This window comes from Carica papaya, chromosome 9 (genome assembly GCF_054855325.1).
Source record: "Carica papaya isolate Zhongbai chromosome 9, ASM5485532v1, whole genome shotgun sequence".
In the NCBI taxonomy this organism is placed as follows: domain Eukaryota; kingdom Viridiplantae; phylum Streptophyta; class Magnoliopsida; order Brassicales; family Caricaceae; genus Carica; species Carica papaya.
Window position 1 is genome coordinate 8,408,852 of NC_142317.1, and position 24,547 is coordinate 8,433,398.

General features: G+C 36.4%; 1 protein-coding gene and 1 long non-coding RNA gene across 2 annotated transcripts; one reads left to right on the plus strand and one right to left on the minus strand.

Annotated features, from left to right (window-relative positions):
* Nucleotides 1–779: 779 nt before the first annotated feature.
* LOC110822973 (sorbitol dehydrogenase-like) lies at nucleotides 780–13,191 on the minus strand. The gene is made up of 6 exons (XM_022053207.2): nucleotides 12,887–13,191; nucleotides 12,652–12,719; nucleotides 12,114–12,350; nucleotides 1,668–1,958; nucleotides 1,293–1,480; nucleotides 780–1,138 (listed from the first exon to the last, which is right to left on the minus strand). The coding sequence occupies exons 1-6, from the start codon at nucleotides 12,987–12,989 to the stop codon at nucleotides 946–948; spliced, it is 1,080 nt and encodes a 359-aa protein (XP_021908899.2). The 5' UTR covers nucleotides 12,990–13,191; the 3' UTR covers nucleotides 780–945.
* A 331-nt stretch (nucleotides 13,192–13,522) lies between these two features.
* LOC110822959 (uncharacterized) lies at nucleotides 13,523–24,313 on the plus strand. The gene is made up of 3 exons (XR_015816432.1): nucleotides 13,523–13,882; nucleotides 14,794–14,860; nucleotides 24,067–24,313. It is a non-coding gene; the product is annotated as an uncharacterized LOC110822959 (long non-coding RNA).
* Nucleotides 24,314–24,547: the final 234 nt, after the last annotated feature.

Below are 24,547 nucleotides of genomic sequence, written 5' to 3' on the forward strand. Positions count from 1 at the left end.
TAATTTCAAAAAATTCATAATTATAATGTTTATTTATACTTAATAAAAAATATGTAATATAAAATTAAGAATTTATTTTTATTTTAAATTTATATGTTACATCTTCCCCATTATTCAAATGGCTTCCACCTCCTCTGAGGACTTGGAAACAGACATGATAGGATACCAGAATAAATACCTTACACTACGTGAAGTATTCGATGATGAGGAGGACGATCGAGGATCTAGGTATGTCCCAGCATCTGCCTCACAACGGTTGAAAAAATAAAACTGTGGAAACTTTGGCCATTTACGCTGATCATCAAGCTGTTTAGAAAGTCTGTAGGCTTCTAATATTCTGAACAGAAACTTCATTAGTTATGGCAGACCATGGGGAATATTCCCTACGTGGAAAGATCCATGCAGCAATCGAAGATACCAAAAAGCCCACCGCATCGTGCAAGATTTCCGATTGAAAATTGCCATATTGGACTGGGAATGGGAACAAAAATGATATGGAAACTGCAGAGATAAAGGACATGGAAACTGAAGCACCAGAGTTGGACACCTATATAAATCTCTAGAAAAATGAGCCTGTGATGGTGATTTATAGAGTTTCCCAACCGGTGCAAATGAGGGAGAAGAAACAGCTGGCCAAGAGACAGAGCAAGACTTCAAAACTAAAAAAGCCCTTAGCTATTAAATCCAAGCCTAGGCAGGTAAATTCGAACTCAAAGCCCAACAAGAGACTATAACTAATGGGACGAAATTAGAGTTACAGTCTTAGAAATGGACCAGGAAAAAAGAAAATGAAAACTTATTTCACAATAGACTGTCAACATACATTCACACTTCCTTTTAAACTCAACTAGCTAAGGTTGATTGGTTATCTACATAAATTCACTTAGTTACATATTTCTTTCTCTTCATCTCCCAAATTACAAGTTAAAATAGTTTTTGTAGGGGTTACATGTTGAACATAACCTTAATGGCGTGACTGCCACAAGCACTGGTTTCAAAAGCTTCTTCTACCTCCTCCTGCGAAAACCCAAACCGATGAGTTATGAGCGGCTTCACGTCAACCTTACCACTTTTTATCAACTCAATGCATAATGGCCATGTGTTCTTATATCGAAAGACGCCAATCACATCCACTTCCCTGAAATTTTCACCAACTACTTAATTAACAAGAGTTATTAAATAATATGATTTCAAAACTTTAAATATTTTTTATTATTTATATAAAAATTACTAACAATAATACGTTAGTATTATACAACTTATAATCTAAAAAGACAAAATAAAAAGTGTACCTTGCTGCAGCAGAAGTAAGAGGGACAGTCATTTCGTTGTGGCCTAAGCCGATAAGACAAACTTTGCCACCTGAACTAGTGGCACCAAGAGCTGTTGAAATTGTCTTATTAAACCCTGCACAATCCAAAGTCACATCTATTCTTGCTCCCATTGCTTTCTTTATTAGTTCTACTTTTTCATCTACGTCCTGTTACAAATACAAAATCTAAGTGAAATTATATTTATTGTACCTAGAAATATATTGGTTTCACATTCAAAAAAAATAATGAAATTATATTTTATAAATATTTAAGTCATTTGTTATTAATAATAATATTTTTTTTATTAGTGTTCTCCGAAATCAGAAGAAAAGAACTAATTGTATATCGATTTACCTGCATATTTGGTGTGATCTTAACAATCTCATTTGCACCAAGGTCCTTTGCAATAGATAATCGGTAATCATCAATATCCACAAGGACTATTTTAGGCGCTCCGAAAGCACGAGCTACCATCATACTAACAAGCCCTATAGGCCCAGCTCCCATGATCAACACATTTGTCTCCGGACCAATATTACCTCGATAACAAGCATGGACACCAACACTTAGTGGCTCACACATTGCTCCTTCCTCCAAGCTCATGTTATCAGGCAATTTAAAGCACAGGTCTGCTGGATGTACAATCTATTATATGAAAATCATTAGCTATCCAAAAGAATCTTTTTCAAGTAGAGCCAAATCATTGTTTGGCTAATCTGCACCACATCTAACTAAGTAACTGTTGGAGTTATCTACTTTATTTTTTACTTGGTCAAATAACACCTGTTCCTATTCTGTAGGATTTGTTAGTAAAATTCTGAAGTTTATTAGTGTTTTACGGAGTCTTATGTTTGTTTACTTTATCCCTCTTTTTTAGTAGATAGATGTTAGTTATTAACTCTATAATTAGAGCACCTGATTGTAACGTTAAGCAGCAGTAGAATAAAAGGTTCAGCTCCATTTTGATCTTAATAACACTTGCTCCATTTTATTCTTAGTTAACACTGGTATCAGAGCTGGTCTGCGAGTGAAAGTGAGTCAAACACTTGTGAGGGTAAGAGTGAGTGAAACACAAGATAGTGGTAGTGAAGGAGAACCCACAACTTGCAGCAGCTGCAACCTTCAATATACTGTGATAGTATATGGCTTTAGCAGAAAACTTTGTGCAACCAGCTATCCTGTGTTTCGATGGTCACTATGGCCATTGGAGCATGCTTATGGAAAATTTTCTAAGGTCAAAAGAATACTGGGGTGTTGTTGCATCTGGTGTAACAAAACCAGAAGCAGGGGTCTCACTGACTCAAACGCAAAAAACAGATTTGGAAGCTCTAAAGCTAAAAGACCTCAAGGCTAAAAATTATATCTTCTAAGTTATTGATCGTTTAATATTGGAGACAATTCTTTGCAAAGACACCTCCAAAGAAATCTGAAATTCTATGAAGAGAAAATATCAAGGATCAACGAGAGCGAGAAGGCAGCAGCTTCAAGCGCTTCGTTCGGAGTTCGAATTACTTCGAATGAAGCAAGGAGAATCTGTTACAGACTATTTTTCAAGGACAATGGCAATTGTCAACAAAATGCGGATCATGGTGATAAGATGGATGATGTTGCAGTCATAGAGAAGATTCTTCGGTCTATGACCCCAAAATTTAACTTTATTGTTTGTTCAATTGAAGAATCAAAAAATTTGATGAACTGACAATTGATGAATTACAAGGATCTTTGACAGTTCATGAGCAGAATATAAACTTCCAGGAAAAAGAAGAACAAGCATTAAAAGTCTCAACTGAAGGAAGGTCCTCAACATTCAATAAAGGAAGAGGCAGAGGAAGAGGAAATAAGGATGACGCAAATCATCGAAATCAACAGCAAGATAGACAACCACAAGAATACCAAAGAAGAGGAAGAAGTAGAGGACGAGGAAGAAGTCGAGGAGGCCATTACTCAACTACTAATACAATCAGGTCAGCAGATAAATCTAATGTTGAATGTTATAGATGTCACAGGTATGGCCACTACAAATCCGAATGTCGAACCAATATATCCAAAGGGCTAGGAGAGAAGTCAAATTTTGTAGAAGCTGAAGAACAAGAAGAGATATCCTTGTTGATGGTTAGTCATGGAAAGGAAATGAAGAACATGAATTTATGGTATTTAGACACAGGCTGCAGTAACCACATGTGTGGAGACAAATCTGCATTTTCGAAAATGCACGAATCATTTAGAGATGATGTAAAACTTGGAAATAATTCCAAAATTTCTGTGATGGGAAAAGGAAAGGTAACTGAAGAATTTGAGAATAAGAAATAACTCCTCTTTCTTCTCACTATTTATACATCGATAATCAGCAACATTTTATAGGCAAAGGAAGGAGGAAAAAGACAAAAAGTTAACAAACTTCCCTAGTGAAAGGGAAAAACAACACAACCTGGCAGTAACCATTTTGTTATATTGCCATGTTGTAAAAGACATAAAAAAAAAAGAAAATACTGAAAATAATTCTACACTCCCCCTCAATCTAGGTTACATAAATGTTTAGTAAGTCTAAATTGAATGTTAATTCGTTGAAGAGTCCTTTGGGAATTGTCTTTGTTAAAATATCTGTAGTTTGCTGATTAGTAGGAACGTGGAGTATTGTAATGGTCTGATCTTCAATCTTCTCCCTGATGAAGTGCCTATCTATTTCCACGTGTTTACTTCGATCATGATATACCGGATTTTTAACTATGCTGATTGTTACTTTATTGTGCACCATACTTTCATTGGAGTAGTAATCAAGAATTTCATTTCCATTAGAACTCTTTTTAACCAAATTCCCTCACATATTCTATGAGCAAGTGACCGAAATTCAGCTTTTGTGCTACTTCGTGACACAACAGTTTATTTTTTACTCCGCCAAGTTACTAAGTTTCCTCAAACATAATTACTATACCCAGACGGAGATCTTCTATCAATTATAGAACCCGCCCAATCAGCATCTGTGTAGATTTCAATATTCCTGTTCATTATTTTTTGGAAAAATAGTTCTTGTTCTGTAGTTTTCTTAAAGTATCTTAAGATCCGATATACCATATTCATATGAACATCAGTAGGTTGGTTCATGAATTCACTTACAGTACTTACAACAAAACTGATGTCAGGTCTAGTATGAGTAAGATATATAAGTTTGCCCACAAGTCTCTGATATCTTTCTTTATCAACTAGCTTGCCTTTTGTAAATTCAACTTTTGTAGTCGTTTCCATGGGATTTTCTGCTGGTTTACACCCAAGCATCCCTGTTTCTTTTAGCAGGTCAAGAACATATTCCTTTGTGACACAGATATCCCCTTTTTAGAACGAACAAATTCCATTCCCAAAAAATATTTGAGTGCTCCAAGATCTTTTATTTTAAACTCTGTGGCAAGAAAACTTTTGAGTTTTTGAATTTCCTCTATGTTATTACCTGTTAAAATAATATCATCAACATAAACAATTAGGATAGCTTTCTTACCAGAGGCACTGTTCTTGACAAACAAAGTATGATCAGACTGATATTGCTCATAGCCCATATGTCTAACTGCTTTGGTAAATCTGTCAAACCAATCTCTCGGAGATTGTTTTAGACCATAGAGTGCCTTTTTGAGTTTGCATACCTTATGAGTTTCATATGTGGTCTCAAGGCCTGGAGAAACTTCCATATATACTTCTTTTTCTAAATCTCCATTGAGAAATGTATTCTTTACATCAAGTTGACAGAGAGGCCAATCAATATTAGAGGCAAAAGAGAGTAATATCTAGATAGTGTTGTGCTTAGCCACTGGAGCGAATGTTTCCTGATAGTTTATCCCGTAGGACTAAGTGAAGCCTTTAGCTACTAGACGAGTTTTGTACCGATTCACACTTCCATTAGGATTATATTTTATAGTAAATACCCATTTGCACCCAACTTTATGTTTTTCCGGTTAAAGTTCTATCAATTCCCAAGTCTTGTTCTTTTTAAGGGCCCTAATCTCTTCTTGAATAACACTTCTCCACATTGGCAATGCAAGGGCTTCATGAATGGTTTTAGGTTCAGTGGGGTTGTCATCAAGTTTGCTTACATATGCATGATACTTTGAAGACAAGTTGCTGAATGAAATGTAATCTTGTATAGAGTGTTTAGTACAAGATCGAGTTCCTTTCCGCAAAACAATAGGTAACTCAGTATCATGATCAATAGTGGTAACCATATCAGAAATTGTGTCTGAAAGCTCATTACCTGATGTGTTCTTATTGCTTGAAACTGGAATAGACTCATAGCAATGTGTAGTTGGTTCAGAATCTTTATTAGCTGGAGTTTTGTGTCTCCTAATATGGATAACTCTTTGTTGATAATAGTAGATATAAGTTCAGGTTCAAACTCTTTGATACTGCTTTCAGGAAAATTTGATGAGGACTCGGGAATAGTGAGGGGAGAAAAGGTGAGAGCTGGTATACTTATATCCCATACTTGATATTCCTGATTAGGACTCTCCCCCTAAATATCAGTAGTGGGATAGAAGGACTGATTTTCAAAGAAAGTGACATCTATAATGTTCTAGAAACGATGGATCTTGGGACAAAATATTTGTATCCTTTTTGACTTGGTGAATATCCAAGAAAAACATATTTAATGGCCTGTGGGTCAAGTTTACCCCTAAGGTGAGTATGAACATGAACATAAGCGGAACAATCCAAAACTTTATAGAAAAGAGTATGAAGAATATGAGATTGTGGAAAGACCCTGAAGAGGATATCATAGGGTGTTCAAAATGAGAGAGTTCGGGAGGGCATACGGTTTATCAAGTATGCAACAGTGAGAACAGCCTCTCCCCAAAGAAATTTTGAAATGTGGGTAGTGAACATGATTGATCGGGTTACTTCAAGAATGTGTATATTTTTTCGTTCAGCTATGCCATTTTGTTGTGGAATATTGACACAAGAACTTTGATAGATAATGCCGTGGTCAGAAAAATATTGGTTCAAAGTAGTTTCAAAGTATTTACACTCATAAAGTGTTCAAAATGAGAGAGTTCGGGTGGGCATACAGTTTATCAAGTATGCAACGGTGAGAACAGCCTCTCCCTAAAAAAATTTTAGAATGTGGGTAATGAATATGATTGATCGGGCTACTTCAAGAATGTGTATATTTTTTCATTCAGCTATACCATTTTGTTGTGGAATATTGACACAGGAACTTTGATAGATAATGCCGTGGTCAGAAAAATATTGGTTCATAGTGGTTTCAAAGTATTTACACCCATTGTCTGACCTCACTATTTGGATGTTGGTGTGAAATTGATTTTGAATCATAATGTGAAATTTTTTAAAAATTTGGCCAACTTCAGATTTTTCTTTCATGAAAAAAATCTAGGTAATTCTAGTGTGATCATCAACAAAAGATACAAACAATTTTATCCTGATAATATTAGTGACCCGAGAGGGACCCCATACATCACTATGAATTAATAAAAATTATTTTGTGGGTTTGTAAATTGAACTGGGAAATGAATTTCGAATATGTTTGGACAGCTGACATACTTCACATTGAAAGAAAGTTGGATTTTCATTTCGAAATAAAGTAGAAAATAGCTTTCTCAAGTACACGAAGTTAGGATGTCCTAAACGGTAATACCATAACATGATAGGGCATTCCATATTTAAGTTGTTTACAGATTCAGAATTAGTACATATTGTATTATGAGTTTGTCTATTAAGAGAAGAGTTGTTAATTTGCAGTAGATAAAGCCCGAATCCATACTAGCATTGCCAATCGTCTTTCTCGAGTCCAAGTTTTGAAATTCACACAATTTAAAGTTAAATGTAGCCACACAATTCAAATCCTGTGATAATTTACTTACTGACAGGAGATTGCAATCTAAATTTAGAACATATAGCACAGAGTACAAAATTAACTTGGGTGTCAGTGCAATTATTCTTGTTCCTTTGACCTGGGAGGTAGAGGTATCAGCAATTTTAATTGAGAATTTACTTCTGTACTCACTATATTCCTTGAATAGTGAGATATCTCCAATCGTATGATCGGAAGTACCTGAGTTAATAATCCATATTCCCCTTTTTGTGGAATAAGTTAAGAAACTAGAAAAATTACATTTGTGAGTTGTAAAAGTATTACTGAGAACCAAATTGGGTGAAAATAATTTTTGGAGGAGGCTGATTTGTTCAGGACTAAATAAGGAGCTTTCGATAGAAATGGCTGCAGTGGATCTCTCCTCTGTTGAGACAAAATTGCCCAGATGAATTTCCTCCATTTTCTGCTATGGTGTTTTCTTCTTCTCAGCTGGTTTCTTGTGAAGCTTCCAGCATATTCCTTGAACGTGTCCCGACCTTTTACAGTATTCACACCATGGCCGTCTCTTTCGCTTAGTCACCCGACTTGTGAGAACAGTACCAGTCTTGAGTGAGAGAGATATGCTTTCAGCAGGGTTAGGGTTGAATTGCGAGTCACCCATCATCACTTTCTTCCTGCTTTCTTCGCGTCGCACCTCAAAGAACACCTATATGATGTTCGGGAGAGGTTTGGTTCCAAGGATGCGTCCTCTTACTTCGTTGGGGTTTTTGTTCAGTCCGAAAAGGAACTTGAAGATTCATCTCTATTCTACGATGCTTCGGAATCTCCTGACATCCTCTGGGCAGCTCCAAGCATGTTCCTCAAAAATATCAAGTTGCTGCCTTTTTCGAGTAAGAAAATTATAATATTGAGTTGCTGTTTCTTCTTCTTGGCATAGGTCCTGAAGGCTTGTTTCGATTTCGAAGATGGCGGAAGTGTTGTCGCGAGTGGAGTAGAACTTACAAGCTGCGATCCAGATATCATGCGCAGTCTTATAAAAGAGAAATTTTTTGCCAATCTCAGTGGTCATTGAGTTCACCAACCAAGACATAACAAGATTGTTCTCAACTTTCCATATCCGAGCATTTGGATTATTCGCGGGAGGAGGTGAGAGCTCTTCAATGAGATATTCTTCTTGGCCTTTCCCTCGGATGAACATTAACACCGAGGACGACCATTGAAGATAGTTACTACCATTTAATCGATGGTCAGTAACGAAAGATGGAGCCTAATCAACAAGAGCATAGTTGTTAGGCACCAGAAGGTAAGAGCCCAAAAGAACTTCGGGCGGAGAAGGGGACTACTCATCCATTGCCTATTGAATGCAAGAGGGACGCTGAAGAATTTGGATCAGCCTTGCTCTGATACCATGAAGAATTTGAGAATAAGAAGTAACTCCTCTTTCTTCTTACTCTTTATTCATCGATAATCAACAACATTTTATAGGTAAAGAAAGGAAGAAAAAGACAAAAAACTAACAAACTTCTCTAGTGGAAAGGAAAAAACAGCACAACCTGGCAGTAACCATTTTGTTATATTGTCAGGTTGTAAAAGACAGGAAAAAAAAAGAAAATACTAAAAATAATTCTACAGTAACAATTCAAACTAAAACAGACTCTATTCAAACCATCTCAAATGTGTTGTTTGTTCCAAATCTGAAGACAAATTTATTGAGTGTTGGTCAGCTTCAAGAGAAGGGATATGAAATTACCATCAAAGATGGAGGTTGTTGTATTCAAGACGCAAAATTGGACTTAATTGCCCAAGTTAACATGTCAGCAAATCGACTATTTCCGCTCTATCTCAACAACACTACTCATTCATGTTTCTCAGCAAACTTGAAAGATACAACATGGTTATGGCACTACGGCTATGGCCACCTAAATTTTGGTGGATTAAAGACATTGCAGCAAAAAAATATGGTAACCGGTCTTCCTCAAATTTCATCTCAGCATCAAATTTGTGAAGAATCTGTTGTTAGTAAACAATAACGTAACCCATTTCCACAAGGAAAGTCATGGAGAGAAAAAAACATGCTAGAGCTGATTCACTCCAATATATGCAGACCCATAAATCCGACGTCAAATGGTAGTAAATATTATTTTATAACTTTCATTGATGACTTTAGTAAAAAAATATGGGTTTACTTTTTGGAGGAGAAATCTGAAACACTTTCAGTTTTTAAAAGTTTCAAGATGTTAGTAGAAAAAAAAGCAAACAAGTCTATAAAAATCATCTGCAGTGATCGTAGTGGAGAATATACTTCACAAGAATTTATAAATTTTTGTGAAAATCACAGGATCCAAAGGCAACTTACAGCAGCCTATTCACCGCAGCAGAATGGCATTTCAGAGAGGAAAAATCGGACAATCCCAAACATGGTGCGGACTATTTTGGTGAAGAGTGGCATCTCAAATTTTTTTTTGCCCGAAGCAGTAAATTGGAGTATACATATACTGAATAGAAGCCCTACTTTAGCTGTTCAAAACATGACACCTGAAGAAGCATGGAGCGGATATAAACCAAATGTTGATCACTTTAGAATTTTTGGTTGCATAGGATACGCTCCTGTTACAGATCAAAAAAGAAGAAAACTTGATGACAAAGGAGCAAAATGCATCTTTCTTGGTGTGAGTGAACACTCAAAAGCATACAAATTGTACAATCCTGTCACCAAGAAAATTGTCATTAGCCGTGATGTAATATTTGACGAAGATCAGTTCTGGACATGGGAAGAGAATCACACTAAGCAACAAATTCCAGCTGATTTTGATGGAGAAAACGAAAATAAAATGCACCAGCCTTGGGAACCACTCAACCTGCTGAAAGAGAACTCCTTTCAGTTAATGAAAGCAGTCCAACAGCTGAAAGTAGCGAAGAAGCAAGAGCCCAATGAGTTAGAAGAAGACCCGCCTGTATATTTTGAAGATGCTATAAAAGATTCAAAATGGCAACAAGCTATGTGATTCCGAAATTGAACCCATAGAAAAGAATGATACATGGGAATTGATGGAGCTATCAAAAGGGCAAAAAACTATTGGCGTAAAGTGGTTGTATAAGACAAAACTAAAGGAGAATGGTGAAGTTGACCGATACAAGGTACAGTTGGTTCCTAAAGGATACAAACAAGAGTTCGGAGTTGATTACAAAGAAGTTTTTGCTTCTGTAGCAAGACATGACACAATCAGATTGTTAATTGCATTAGCAGCTCGTAACTCATGGCCTATCTTTCAGCTGGAAGTAAAATCAGCATTCTTGCATGGCAAATTGGAAGAAAAGGTATTTATCGATCAACCTCCTAGATATATTAAGCTTGGAAATGAGCATAAAGTGTATAAATTGAACAAGGCGCTTTATGGATTAAAACAAACCCCACGTACTTGGTATAATCGTATTGAAGCTTACTTTTTAAATGAAGGATTTAAAAAATATGCTTATGAACACACTTTTCGTTAAGTGTTGTGGTGGTGGAAAAATGTTGATTGTCCTATTATATGTTGATGATCTCATATTCATAGGGAATGATAATTCAATATGTGAAGATTTTAAGAGATCCATGATGATAGAATTTGACATGTCTGATTTGGGTCTAATGCATTACTTTCTTGGCATAGAAGTGGTGTAATTTGCTGATGAGATTTTTATTTCACAAAAAAAGTATGATGGAGAAATTTTAGACAGGTTTCAGATGAAGAATTGCAATCCAACTAGCACACCAACTGAAATGGGACTCAAGCTTGTTAAAGATCCAGGAGGTAGAAAGATAAACAGCACTCTCTATAAAATTTCTCCAACATGAGATGAAGAATTGCAATCCAACTAGCACACCAACTGAAATGGGACTCAAGCATGTTAAAGATCCAGGAGATAGAAAGATAGACAGCACTCTCTATAAATAAATTGTGGGAAGTTTGATGTATTTCACGGCAACTAGACCAGATGTAACGCATGCTGTAAGCCTTATTAATAGATATATGGAATGCCCAAAGGAAAGTCATTTAACGGCTGCTAAAAGAATCATGCGCTATTTAAAAGGTACCTCTCACTATGGGCTGCTCTACAAAAGGGGAAAATGATCAGATTTAATAAGTTTTACAGATAATGACTATGGGCTGGAGATCATGATGATTGTAAAAGCACTTCAGGATATATTTTTGCATTGGGTTCAGGAGCTGTTTCATGGTCTTCAAAAAAACAATCAATTGTTACTTTATCAACAACTGAATCAGAATATTTTGCCGCAACTTCATGTGCATGTCAAGCTATTTGCGACGGAAAGTTCTTGAACAACTTCATTTCAAGCAAGAGGGAGCCACCACAATTTTCTGTGACAATAGTTCAACAATTAAACTCTCAAGAAATCCTGTTTTACGTGGTCGAAATAAGCATGCACAAAAAGGGTCTTGTTCATTGCAGAAGCGAAGATCAAGTGGCTGATATATGCACAAAGCCTCTTAAAGTGGCCGTTTTTGAAAAACTCAGGAAGCTACTTGGTGTCTGTACCTTGGAGAGATCTGATTGAAAAAGGGTCCTCTGCTGTGAGGCTTATCAAACATTCAGTTTAAGGGAGGCATTGTTGGAGTTATCTACTTTATTTTTGACTTGGTCAAATAACACCTGTTCCTATTCTATAGGACTTGTTAGTAAAATTCTGAAGTTTGTTAGTGCTTTACCGAATCTTATGTTTGTTTACTTTATCCCTCTTTTTTAGCAGATAGATGTTAGTTATTAACTCTATAAATAGAGCACCTGATTGTAACGTTAAGCAGCAGTAGAATAAAAGGTTCAACTCCATTTTGATCGTAATAACACTTGCTCCATTTTATTCTTAGTTTACAGTAACATCTAATTCTAATCTAATACATAATATATAAATAATAAATTAGGTGATTTCAATTTTTGGAAAAATATACGCTCAAATATAAGAGTAAACTAGTGAATGTAATTTAAACCTGATTGGCAAGAGAGCCATGAACTGGTGGAGTTGCAAAAAACTTCATATCGGGGCAGAGATTGTATCGACCTTCCTTGCAAATATGGCATCGCGAGCAACTGATACTGGGTTCTAATGCTACTCGATCATTGGAAACCAGATGCTTAACTTCACTTCCAACCTCCTCAATGATCCCAGCACACTCATGCCCAATCACCATTGGTTCTTTCACTTCAAAATGTGCAAGTCTCAAGGTCTAATAGGATTTAAAATTTAGAAAACATAAGAAAACATTGAAGAAGGGGGATTTGCTATATTACAGATGTAAATTTGGTGCTTTCCTTTGTTAAATTAAATGATGATTAACTTATTAATTTATTTATAACAAATTTGAATTTGTAAGCCAAAGAAAGCCCTATAATCTATATGTCTAAGCAAGTGAAGCTAAAAAAGATAGATTAAATGTTTAGAGTTTCTTCAATTTAATTTTCATATGGGAAGATTAATTCAAAATACTAAATCAGAAACAGAAACAAATAGCTCTGGGTGGAAATTACCTTGAGGAAGTGAACATCACTTCCACATATACCAACTGCTTTCATCCTAATTCTTGCATCATAAGGTCCTACAAATCCACAACAGTACTTATGATTCAGAATAAAGCCATTAAATTTCATTAAAACTCAATTAAATCAAACAAACTCACTAGAAAAGAAAAGAAAAAAAAAGAGCTGTACTGGGCATATATGTATATGTATAGGAATATGTGCTGTGAAGGAACAGTGAAAGTACCAAGAGCTGGAAGCTTGAAAGGTTGGATCTTGAGGGTATTGATCCCAATAAGCCAAGCAGCCATGTTTTCCTCTTCATCTCCATGAGACTTCCCTCTACCCATTTGCTTTCCTTTTGCAGACTGTACTAAGACTCTGCTTCAAGTAAGTTATGGCAAAACTATACGTAAAAGATCAGATATATAGTATATAAGCTATATAGCAGCAACAGATGGATGGTTAAATGGGCACTTGTTATTACAAGAAAAGGATTTCTCTTATTTTCGGCTGAGTTTCTAAACCAACAACTTCACAATAAATATCCACACATTCTCCCATTACAGATAATATTAGAATTATACAAACTATAAAATGATAATGATGTAACCTTATCTTACATGGAAATGTCTTCTTATGCATTAGAAAATATATATATAGTGATATTTATATCTGAAAAAAATTAATAATTATGATTAAAAAATGTTTAATTATTATTTTTTGACTGAATAGTTTGTATTTTCTTTTTTTTTATACGACAAAAAATATTATAAATTTAATTTATATGTATATTTTTTAAAGACATTGTGTTATTATTAATATATATATCATCTAATTAATGAAGTATATAAATTTTTATTTAAAAATATGATTAAGAAATACTTAATGGTGAAAATAAACCCATACCCTATAATAATCTTTTTAGGAAAAAAAGAATATAAAGCAAAACATATAGTAGAAATATTTGCAGTAAGTAAATATGAGGTGCTGAAGAAAGAAATATGAGATAGTATGTTGTATAACTATTATTAAATTATTTAAATTATAATATATATAGACAAGAAGTTGGAAAAAAAAAATCAAACAAACACATTACAGCAGAACGTAGTTGAGAGAAAGAGAAATGATCCATGGGGATGACGAAAAGAAGAAGAAGAAGAAGAAGAAGAAAAGAACACGGCAGCTTGGCTTCTTGGGATCAAAACCCTCAAGATTCAACCTTACCCTCTCCCTCCTCTTGGTAAAATTTCGTTATCTCATTCTCCCATTAATGTTTAAATGTGTTTGTATATGTATATTCACACAAACACACACTTCAAACATTCTAAGAAAGAGAAAAAAACAAGAATTTCCCGGTTTAGTATGTTATCCACATGCCTGATTTGACTTGCAAGCCTTGGTTTTATGTGGACTTGTTTTTGGTACTTTCAAATACATGTAGGTAGCCATGTGTGGCAATAGCCAGGCAAGATAAGGCCAAACCGTAACCTTTGTTTTTCTGTGGAATGGAAATAGCAACAAAATTGGGAAAAATCCCAAAAGGAATGTTACGGAACTTTCAAGGGTTCATCACAAGGAAAGAAGATTTCTTTCTCTTTGCATCCTTGTAGAAAAAGGACCAGAACTGGCATAGAATTTCAAATAATTATTCGGTACTGAAGAAAGAAGAACTTATGATTTGCAAGGGAATAAGAAATCAGCCTGCCTAACTACTGCTTGTGCTTGCAGTAACTGTGAATTGGTTTAATAATTCTGTCTGTTGGGATGCGTATTTACTCATCCTGTTAGATAATAAATCATAATCAAAATTTCGGAAAAGCTTGAGTTATTAGAAAATGGGTGAATGTTAACACTCTCTCATAGGCAAGTTGAATTGCTTGTGTACCAAACAAAGGGCAATTCTAATTGTGCTTGGTCAAATTATTGGGCAATTAGAATTGCATATGCACCGACATAAAAGGGAAGACTCAAAACGAGGATTTTAAAGTTCTAATATATTAAGTATAAATTTTAAGAAATTTTCCTATTAGTTAGGTTGTATCTTAACAAGTTCTACTAGACTTGACTTGGAAATATTGGGAAAAATTAATACTTCGTAGTTGCATCCTGTTTCTTTTAGGTTGTTTAATTAATCATGTGTTGTTGCCATAGGCCCTCATGATGTTAGAGACATCTAAAGGCTCTTGGTATATGCGGAACCGATGTTCGGCACTTCAAGGTGAAAATGTTCTCTACTACTTTCAACAATTATGTATTAATGTTAAGATGTAGCAATTATGCCATAGTTTTTGTGAATTGTTTTGATTAGACAATGAGATATGCAACTTTTGTAGTGAAAAAGCCCGTGGTCATCATCCACGAGTGTGCTAGGATCATCAAAGAAGTAGGAAGTGAAGTCGAGTCCTTGGTTATGGGTGAATGCATAGTCTTGGAGTCCAGCATCAGTTGTAATACTCGAACTCGAAATTTAGTTCGGGATCAATTTTAGCATTTATAAAAATAATTAAAAAATATTTTTAAATTAATTTAATTTAATTTTATTAAATTAATTAATTTAAAAATAGGTTAGGGACGTAATTGAAAATTATTTTGAAGAAAATGGATGCAAATTTGAGTTCGGATGGTGTTTTTTTTAAAAAAAATTAGAAATAGAGGGTCAAAATATAAAAAAAAAATTCGGCAACGTGGAACGGTTCAGTCAGCAGCCTCGACGAACCAGAGCACGCTACGTGGCAAAGCATGCTGACGTCAGCGCCATGCAGGAGACCACACGGGCAATCTTCGTGCCAAGCGATCCGACGACACTAATTCGATCCTGCGCGTGTGAACGGCTTAGATGCGTTCCTTCCTTAGGCGCGATCGGAGGAACGAGATCAATCGCGATGAATGATTCAGATTCGCCCATGCAATTGACCTAAATAGGCAACAATCAGATGACTCTCCTCGCTCCATGTCGACACAGATGGACGATTTAGATCGACGCGAGGTGAGTATATAAACATTGTGTCGTAGGGGAACCCAAACCCTAACCGCTAGGCGACGTTGGAGAAGAAGGTCGACCGCCGACCGTGCCGCACCGGAGCCACTGCCGACCGCCAAAAAAGATAAAATTTTCTCCTACCCGCTCAGGATTCGATTTCGAGCCTCCCTATAGTCATATCGGAGTAAGAGAGACGGTGAGTGAGCTGAAAACTGTAGGCAAAGCCCGACGAAGCCACCGCAATCAAAACCCAAAATTTCCTCTGATGAGCCCCTTTCTGTTTCTCGTTTCACGCAATTTTTCGACCATTGTGTTCACCATCCTTTTCTGTGCAGGTTAGTCGAAGAAGAAACCCCAGCAGGGAAGGAGAACCGGCAGAGCCGCCGCACTCAGAGACCCTTCCCCCTTCCGGTAGGTTTGTTTTTTCTGTGATTTTAAGCCAACTATGCCTCCTAACGTATTTTTCCACAGGGTTATGTGTAAAACCAGTCAAAACTGGCCTGACCGAGGTGAACCGTTGCCATGGACGGCGTCGAAGCACGACGACGTTGCCGTGCTGGAATCCTAAAATTGGTCGAAAATAGTTTTTGATACCAATTTTGGGTCATGCAAGAAAGAACCAAATGAACTAGATAATTGAGTAGAAGATAATCGAAAATTAAATCTGATTGATTTGGTCCCTTCTTGCTCGATTTATCTAGTTATCTGATTACTCGGTTATTGGTTATGATAAATTAAATCGTTTGCTTAAATATCGTTTAAATTGATAAGTGAATATGACATGAGATGTTAGCATGCACTTAGTGTTTGTTTTGTTGATGGAGATCTTTATGTGAAAGACTTACTAGATATCTTGGGAAAAGGCGAATAAGCCCAGTACATAGGGAACCCTACCGTGAACGTTACTTCAGTTGAACGGGGTTGGGAAGTCCATACCGGAAGGGTTTGGGAGATATGGTTTACCTTTATACCGGACGGGGTATTGAAACGATGGAATATTTGGCACCCATTATAGGATGAGGTATAGGGACGACCTGTTAATTGATAAAATTAGATATTTAGTTCACACATATGGGAATATCTCTATGGACCCTCAGGGGTACCAATAAGCAGGTAAAAAAAAAAAGAATGGTGATCCTATGAATGAAGTTAAAATATTATTTAGTTATTTTTTCTCATTGGTTGATTTTGGAAAAAACGTAAAGGTATGTATCGAATAAAAATTTTTGAAGTCAAATGTATTTATTTAAAGTAAGGACTCCATTAGTTGTTTTCTGATTTTACCAACATTCGATTTTTCGTATATATGATTAATGTGATATTCTTACTGGGTTAGTGTAACTCACCATTTCATTAACAATTTTAGATAAAAAAAATCAAGATCCAGATCCTGATCAGTAAGATGGTTGTGAGTAGTTCACCACCCAGACTCTCTTTAAGTGATAGTGAAGGTTGTCTTACGATGCTTATTTATTCTTTTTTTTAATTGCCATTTGTCTTTTAGAAGAGATATTCTTGTATCTCTATTGGACATTCTAAATTATTGTGTAAGGAATGTAAACTCTAACTTTATATCTGCTTCCGCATTTAAATTATAAATTTATTTCTTTTAAGTTCTGGACCTTTACAGTTGGTATCAGAGCCGCGTTCCTCAGAGCCATTCCTTACACAAAGATTTAAAAACACCAAATACAAACTATCGCTCAACCCTTCCTCATGAAATATAGGTACAAAGATATGAGGAGAGGAAGGTCTCTACTAAACCGAGCAACTCAGGATTGTTCTCTTCGAGAGGATGTTGACCGACTCTTTGAGATGCTAGAGAGACTCATCTCTGCCCAACAGGCTTGGGAGGAAAGGAGGGAGCTGTCTGACCCTCCCCCGCCGTCACAATTTGAGTCATCTTTGTAGCGGGAAGATCTGGAGCCACTCCGGTATAACCTTGCTCCTCTACTATATCATCCGACACTGCCACAATACTATTTGGTGTCTCCACCATATCATCCGGCACCGCCATAGGACCATCCAGTCCCTCCATAGTATAATCTGGTTCCTCTTCTATAGGACCCAGTTCCACCCATAATGGACCCAAGTTATATTGAAAGGTGCAAAAGACTAAACTTATCTATCTTTGTAGGGACATCCTCTCTCGAAGAGACCAAGTATTGGTTAGCTGAGATAAAGAAGGTCTTCACGACTCTTAGGATGATTCATGAACAGAAGGTCGTATTTGCCACCTACATGCTCGTAGGTGAGGCAGGTCACTGGTGGCAGCTCAAGCAAGCCACCTTGCCTGTTCTAGTCACTTGGGAATAGTTCCTGATGGCCTTCAATACAGAATACCTCTCATAGTACATTCGGTATTTGAAGGAAATAGAGTTTGCACACCTAGTCTAAGGTGATATGACTGTGTTAGAGTATACCCGAAGGTTTTTAGAGTTGAGCTAGTTTTTTCCTGAGAGCATGATGGATGAAGGCAGGAAGGTAAAGAAGTTCGAGTGAGGCCTTCGTCTTGAGATCATATAGCAACTGTACGTATTTAAGCTCAATAATTACTCACCTGTTTTACCCAATGTACATCTAGTGAAGAGGAACATTCGCATCTTTCCTCCAGCAGTGGGAAATCCCAAACCCTTAGTTTCATACCATAAACCAACACCCACTGTACTAGTTCAGCAAAACAAGATGCCTAGGCCAGTGACTTAAGCTCTTCCTCAAGATCCGATAATATGACGTGGTAGGACTTGTCAGTACTGTGACAAGGATCATGGGGACTAACCCTGCTATCGTCTCAATAATACTTACCGCATATGTGAGAGTGTCCAACATTACGCAAGAGAGTACCCACGAAATCAGAACTAGTCTAGACCTCATATACAGGGCAGAGCTTACAACCTCACTTAGCAGGATGCTAAAGCTAACCCAGACGTGATACAGGGTATGTACACTATCTATAATCACCTTGCACATGTTTTGATTAATATTGGTGCTTCACATTCGTTTATCTCACATGCTTTTGCACCAAACTTCAATGTATTATCTTAAAAACTTTATTTGGTGTTGTTTGTGTCTACTCCTAGGAGTAGGACACTACTAGGGGAGGTTATATACAAAACTTTTATCATAAACGTAGTAGATAGGAAATTGAGTGTGGATCTAATAGAGATTGACATGGAGGACTTTGATATAATTCTATAAATGAACTGGTTAACGGCGTATCACGCCACCGTAGATTATTTCCACAAGAAACTTGTATTCAACCCTCCTAATAAAGAGTCATTTATAAGTTAATAAAAATTTTAAATAATATTTCCTCATAAAAATTTTCTTATTACATAGTACTTTAACTTAGTTATCTTCTCTACATTAGGCAAACTTAAGAAAGAAATTTGCATTTAAGAGATCATAGTAGTTCGAAACTTTCTAGATGTATTTTCTGATGAACTACCCGGATTGCCAGTAGATAGAAAAGTTAAGTTCACCATAGATCTTCACTCTGACACCTAGCCTATTTCGGTTGTCCCTTACCGTATGAGTCATGTTGAAATGGAAGAGTTAAGAAAACAGATCAATAAATTACATGATAATGGATTCATCTGACATAGTGTGTCTCATTGGAGTGCTGGAGTCACATTTGCAAGAAAATGAGATGAGACGTTAAGATTATGTATTGACTATAGGGGATTGAACAAGGTCACGATCAAAAACAAGTACCCCCTCCCTAAGATTGATGACTTTTTTGACTAGTTGCAGGGTGCCCAAGTCTTTTCTAAAATAGATTTGCATTTAGGTTACCATAAGGTAAAGATCATGGCAGAAGACATTCTCAAGATAGCCTTCAGAACTACGCATGGACACTATGAGTTCCTGGTCATGGTATTTGGACTAATTAACACACAATCTATTTTTATGGACTTAATGAATAGGATTTTCAGACAATTCCTATATCAGTTCGTCATTATGTTTATCGATGATATCTTGGTCTATTCAAAGAATAGAGAGGAACACACTCAGTACCATACTTAGGTTTTGCAGGTTCTCAGGGAGAAAATGTTGTATGTAAAATTAAGCAAATGTGGGTTCTGGCTCGAGTAAATTATCTTCCTAGAGCACATCATATCAAGGGATGACGTATCAGTGAACTCCAAAAAAGTTAAAGTAGTATTTGGTTGGGAGAAATTAACTTTGGTTAAGGAAATTCGTAACTTTATGGGAATGACAGGTTTATGCAAGCATTTTCTAGTCTACCTACTCCTTTGACATGACTTATAAAAAAGAATGTTAAGTTTGAATGGAATGATAACTACAAAAGGAGCTTCACAGAACTTAAGAAGTAGTTGACTACTACACCTGTGTTTGCTTTACTAAGTGGAACAAGTGGATATACAATGTATAGTGATGCCTCCTACTTGGGGTTGAGTTGTGTTCTAATGCAGCATGAGAAGGTCATAGTCTATAGGTCCAGGTAGTTGAAGAGTCATGAGAAAAATTACCCCATTCACAACTTAGAACTTATTACCATTATTCATGCCTTGAAGACTTGATACCACTATCGGTATAGGGAGACTTTTGAGATTTACACTGATCATAAGAGCTTAAAGCACATATTCACTCAAAAAGATCTCAAGATGCGTCAAAGGCGTTAGATAGAGCTCCTCAAAGACTACAATTATAATATTTTGTATCATTTGGGTAAAGGCAATGTAGTAATCGATGCGCTCAGTAGAAAAATTGTAGGTATGTTAGCTCATCTACTAGTTGCTGAATGCAGGGTAATATGGGCTGCACAATATATATGATTTTAGAACTTGAAAAGAGTTACATGTTTGGTCCACCTGACTGTCCAAACCGAATTTATCTAGAGAATAAATGAACATCAATTAACCGATTCCACTATAGCAGCTCTGAAGAAGGATGCAGAATTGGGAGTAAATTCAGAATTTTGATTCTTTGTTGATGGGTTGCTCAGGTTTCGAAATAGAGTGTATGTTTCAGGTGACAATAAACTGAAAAGGAACATTATGACAGAGACTCATAGATCAAAGTTCAACATACATCCTGAAAGTACTAAAATATATCAAAGTATGTGACTTTGATTTTGGTGGAGCAAGATAAAAAGAGAGATAGCCGACTTTATCTCCAAATATTTGGTATGTCAACAGGTTAAGACAAAGTATCAACGTTCAGGCGGATTACTTCAGCCCAATCCTGGAGTGGAAGCAGAAACATATCACAATGGACTTCATGACAGGATTGCCTAAAGCACGCTCAGAACATGGTGTCATCTGGGTAATTGTCGATTGGCTCACCATGTCTTCTCACTTCTTGGCTATTAAGATGACCGACCCCTTGGATAAGTTAGCAAGAATGTATATTCGAAATATAGTCAGGTTACATGGAGTTCTAGTAATAGTGGTATCTGACAGAGACTCCAAGTTTACTTATTAGTTTTAGTCTAGTTTTCAGTAAGTCATGAGAACGAAACTGTCTTTTAGTATCGCATTCCAGCCTCAAATTGATAGACAATCAGAGAGGACGATTTGCACACTGGAGAATATGCTCCAAGTTTGTGTTCTAGACTTTGGAAGCTATTGGGATGATCATTTATCTTTGATAGCGTTCGCCTATAATAACAACTACCAAATAAATATCGGCATGGTCTCGTACGAGGCATTGTATGGCCGTCCCTGCAGGTTGCTGATCTATTGTTAAGGGTGAGTGATAGAAAATTGTTCGACTTAGAACTTGCAAATGAGACTACAGGCAAGATAGTTAAGATTAGAAAGAATATCTAGATAGCTCAGAGCATGCAAAAGAGTTATGCGGACACTTGAAGGAGGGATTTAAAATTTGAGAAAGGTAATTGAGTGTTTCTTAATGTCACCCATTTCAAGAGAATAAGTAGATTTAACAAGTGGAGGAAGTTAAATCCCCAGTTTATTGGGCTATTTGAGATCTTAGATAGGATTGGTATGACTGCCTACAGACTGGTATTACCTCTAGAGCTATCCAGGGTTCATAATGTGTTTCATATATCTATGTTAAACAAGTACAATCCAGACCCCTCACACATCGTGTCCCACGAACCTCATTCACTCTAAGAGGACATATCATGTGAGGAGGTACAAGTGGGCATTGTAGACCGAAAAAATAGAGTACTTCACAATAGAGAAATTTCATTTGTCAATGTCCTATAGTAGAATCACATACAGAAAGAGGTCACATGAGAGCTAGAATCAGACTTCAGAGCCCAATATCCCCAACTCTTCGATTAAGTGAGAGGGTGACAAATTTGAGGGACCAAATTTTTTCTTAAAGGATTGAGAGTTGTAATATTCGGACCCGAAATTTGGCACGAGATCAATTTAGGCATTTATAAAAAATAACTAAAAAGTATTTTTAAATTAATTTAATTTAATTTTATTAAATTATTTGAGAAAAATAGGTTATGAAGGTAATTGAAAGCTATTTTAGAGAAAAATTCAGCTATGTGGGACAGCCCAGTCAGTAGCTCTTATAAAATAGAGCACACTGCGTGTCAAAGCATGTTGACGTCGATGCCATGCGGGAAGCCATGTAGGCTATTCGCATACCCAATGATCCGATGGTCCAGATTCGATCCCGCGCATGTAAACTGTTTAGATGCGTTCCCTTCTTAGGCATAATCAAACGGACGAAATCAATCGCAATGAACGGTCCAGATTCGCTAATGCAATCAGCCTACATAGGCAACGATCAGACGAATTTCTTTGCTTCGCGTCAATGCGGATGAACGACCCAGATCGACACGAGATGAGTATATAAACATCGCATCGTAGAGGAACCCAAACCCTTGCCGCCAGCCGATGTCGAAGAAGAAGGCCGATCGCCGACTGCCACCGCACTGGAGTCACCACCGCCCACCAAAAAAAGGTAAAATCCTAGAGAAGTGGGACGGTGGGTGAGCCAAAAATCACAGACAAAGCCTGGCGGAGCTGTCGCGGTTGAAACTCAAAACTCCCTCCGATGAGCCCCTTCCCGTTTTCTATTTCACGCGATTTTCTGACCATTGTGTTCATCGTACTTTTTTATGCAGATTAGCCGAATAAGAAACTCCAACCACGAAGGAGAACTGGGGGAGCTGTTGCACTTGGAGACCGCTCTACTAGTGAGTTCAGTTTTTCTGTGATTTTCGGCCAACTAAGACCCTCTAACGTGTTTTTCCATAAGGGTACGTGTAAAACCGATCAAAACTAGTCAAAACTGGCAAGACCGAGGTGAATTGCCGTAATGGGCAGCAGAGCCGGCGTTGGAGCACAGCGGTGGCGCCATACTAGAACCCTAAAATATGCTAAAAAGAATTTTTGACACCGATTTTGGGTTTTTCTTTTGATATTTTTAGGTACATAACGAGTATTTTAGGTTTTCATAGGAAAAATTCAGAAATTTCGGGACTCGTTGGGAGGTGTAGTGGACAGTTCGGTATTTTAAAACACCGATTCGAATAAGGATCTCTCACCTTATTCTAGATTACACTAAATTGAGAATTAATAATCGATAATTGTGTGTTTTGTGAAAAATTTAAAAAACTATAAAAATATTATAGTTAACTAGTGGAGTTGAAATCAATTAGTTCACATTTGTCCTGATTTCCTGTTTATTTTCATGTACTGCCTAAATTACTTATTATTATACTGTGCACGTTAACACTGATAGTTTTTATAGTTTTCTCTATTATCTGGTTCATTTGATCCCTTCCTGCATGATTTATCTAGTTATCTGATTACTCGGTTATTGGTTATGATAAATTAAATTACTTGCTTAAATGCCGTTTGAATTGATCAGTGAATATGATATGAGACGTTGGTATGCGCTTGGTGTTTATTTTATTTATGGAGATCTTTATGTGAAAGGTTTACTGGGTATCATGGGAAAGGACAGCTAACACATAGGAAACCCTGTCGTAAACGTTACCTTAGTTAGATGAGGCTAGGAAGTCTCATATCAGAAGGGTTTGGGAGATATGGTTCACCCTCATACCGGACGGGATATCGAGACGATGAAATGTGTGATGTCCATTATCGAATGGGGTATGGAAATGACTGGTTAATTGATAAAATTAGATATTTGGTTCATACGTAGGGGAATAAAATTGGATATTTGGTTTATACGTTGGGAAACATCCCTATGGAACCTCAGGGGTACTAGTAAGTAGATAAAAAAAGGAAGAATTATGATCCTATGAATGAAATTAAAATGCTATTTAGTTATTTGTCTTCAAATGTTGATTTTGGGGAAAACATAACAGTATGTATCGAATAAAATGCTTTGAAGTTAAATGTATTTACTTAAAAATAAGGGCTCAATTAGTTATTTTCTGATTTTACTAACCTTCAATTTTTCGCATTTATGATTAGTATAATATTCTTACTGAGGTAATGTCACATTTTCATTAACCATTTCAGATCAAGAAGACCAAGATCAAGATCCCGATCAGTAAGAGGATTGTGAGTAGTTCACCACCTGAACTCCCTTCAAGTACTAGTGAAGAATGTCCTAGGATACTTATTTATTCATTTTTTAATTACAGTTTCTCTTTTAGAATGGACATTCTTGTAACCCTATTGGTCATTCTAAATTATTGTATAAAAAATGTAAATCTTAACTTTATTATCCGCTTTCGTATTGAAATTATAAATTTATTTCTTTTAAGTTCTGGGCCTTTACATCAGTTGTCAGAGATGTATTCTCTGTAAAAAAGATCGCTACAATCTTTTTCCTGAAATGAAGTTCTTTAAATCTCCTCCAACTAATGGCTTTCTTGCCAATAAGGGAAAATAGCCAAATTGTTTTGGCTTGCAAATATGCCTAGTTTACTTTATTAGTAGCTCTAATTGGCCTCATAACTTATATAATTATCAAATTTCTATGTGATTTTACTTTTAT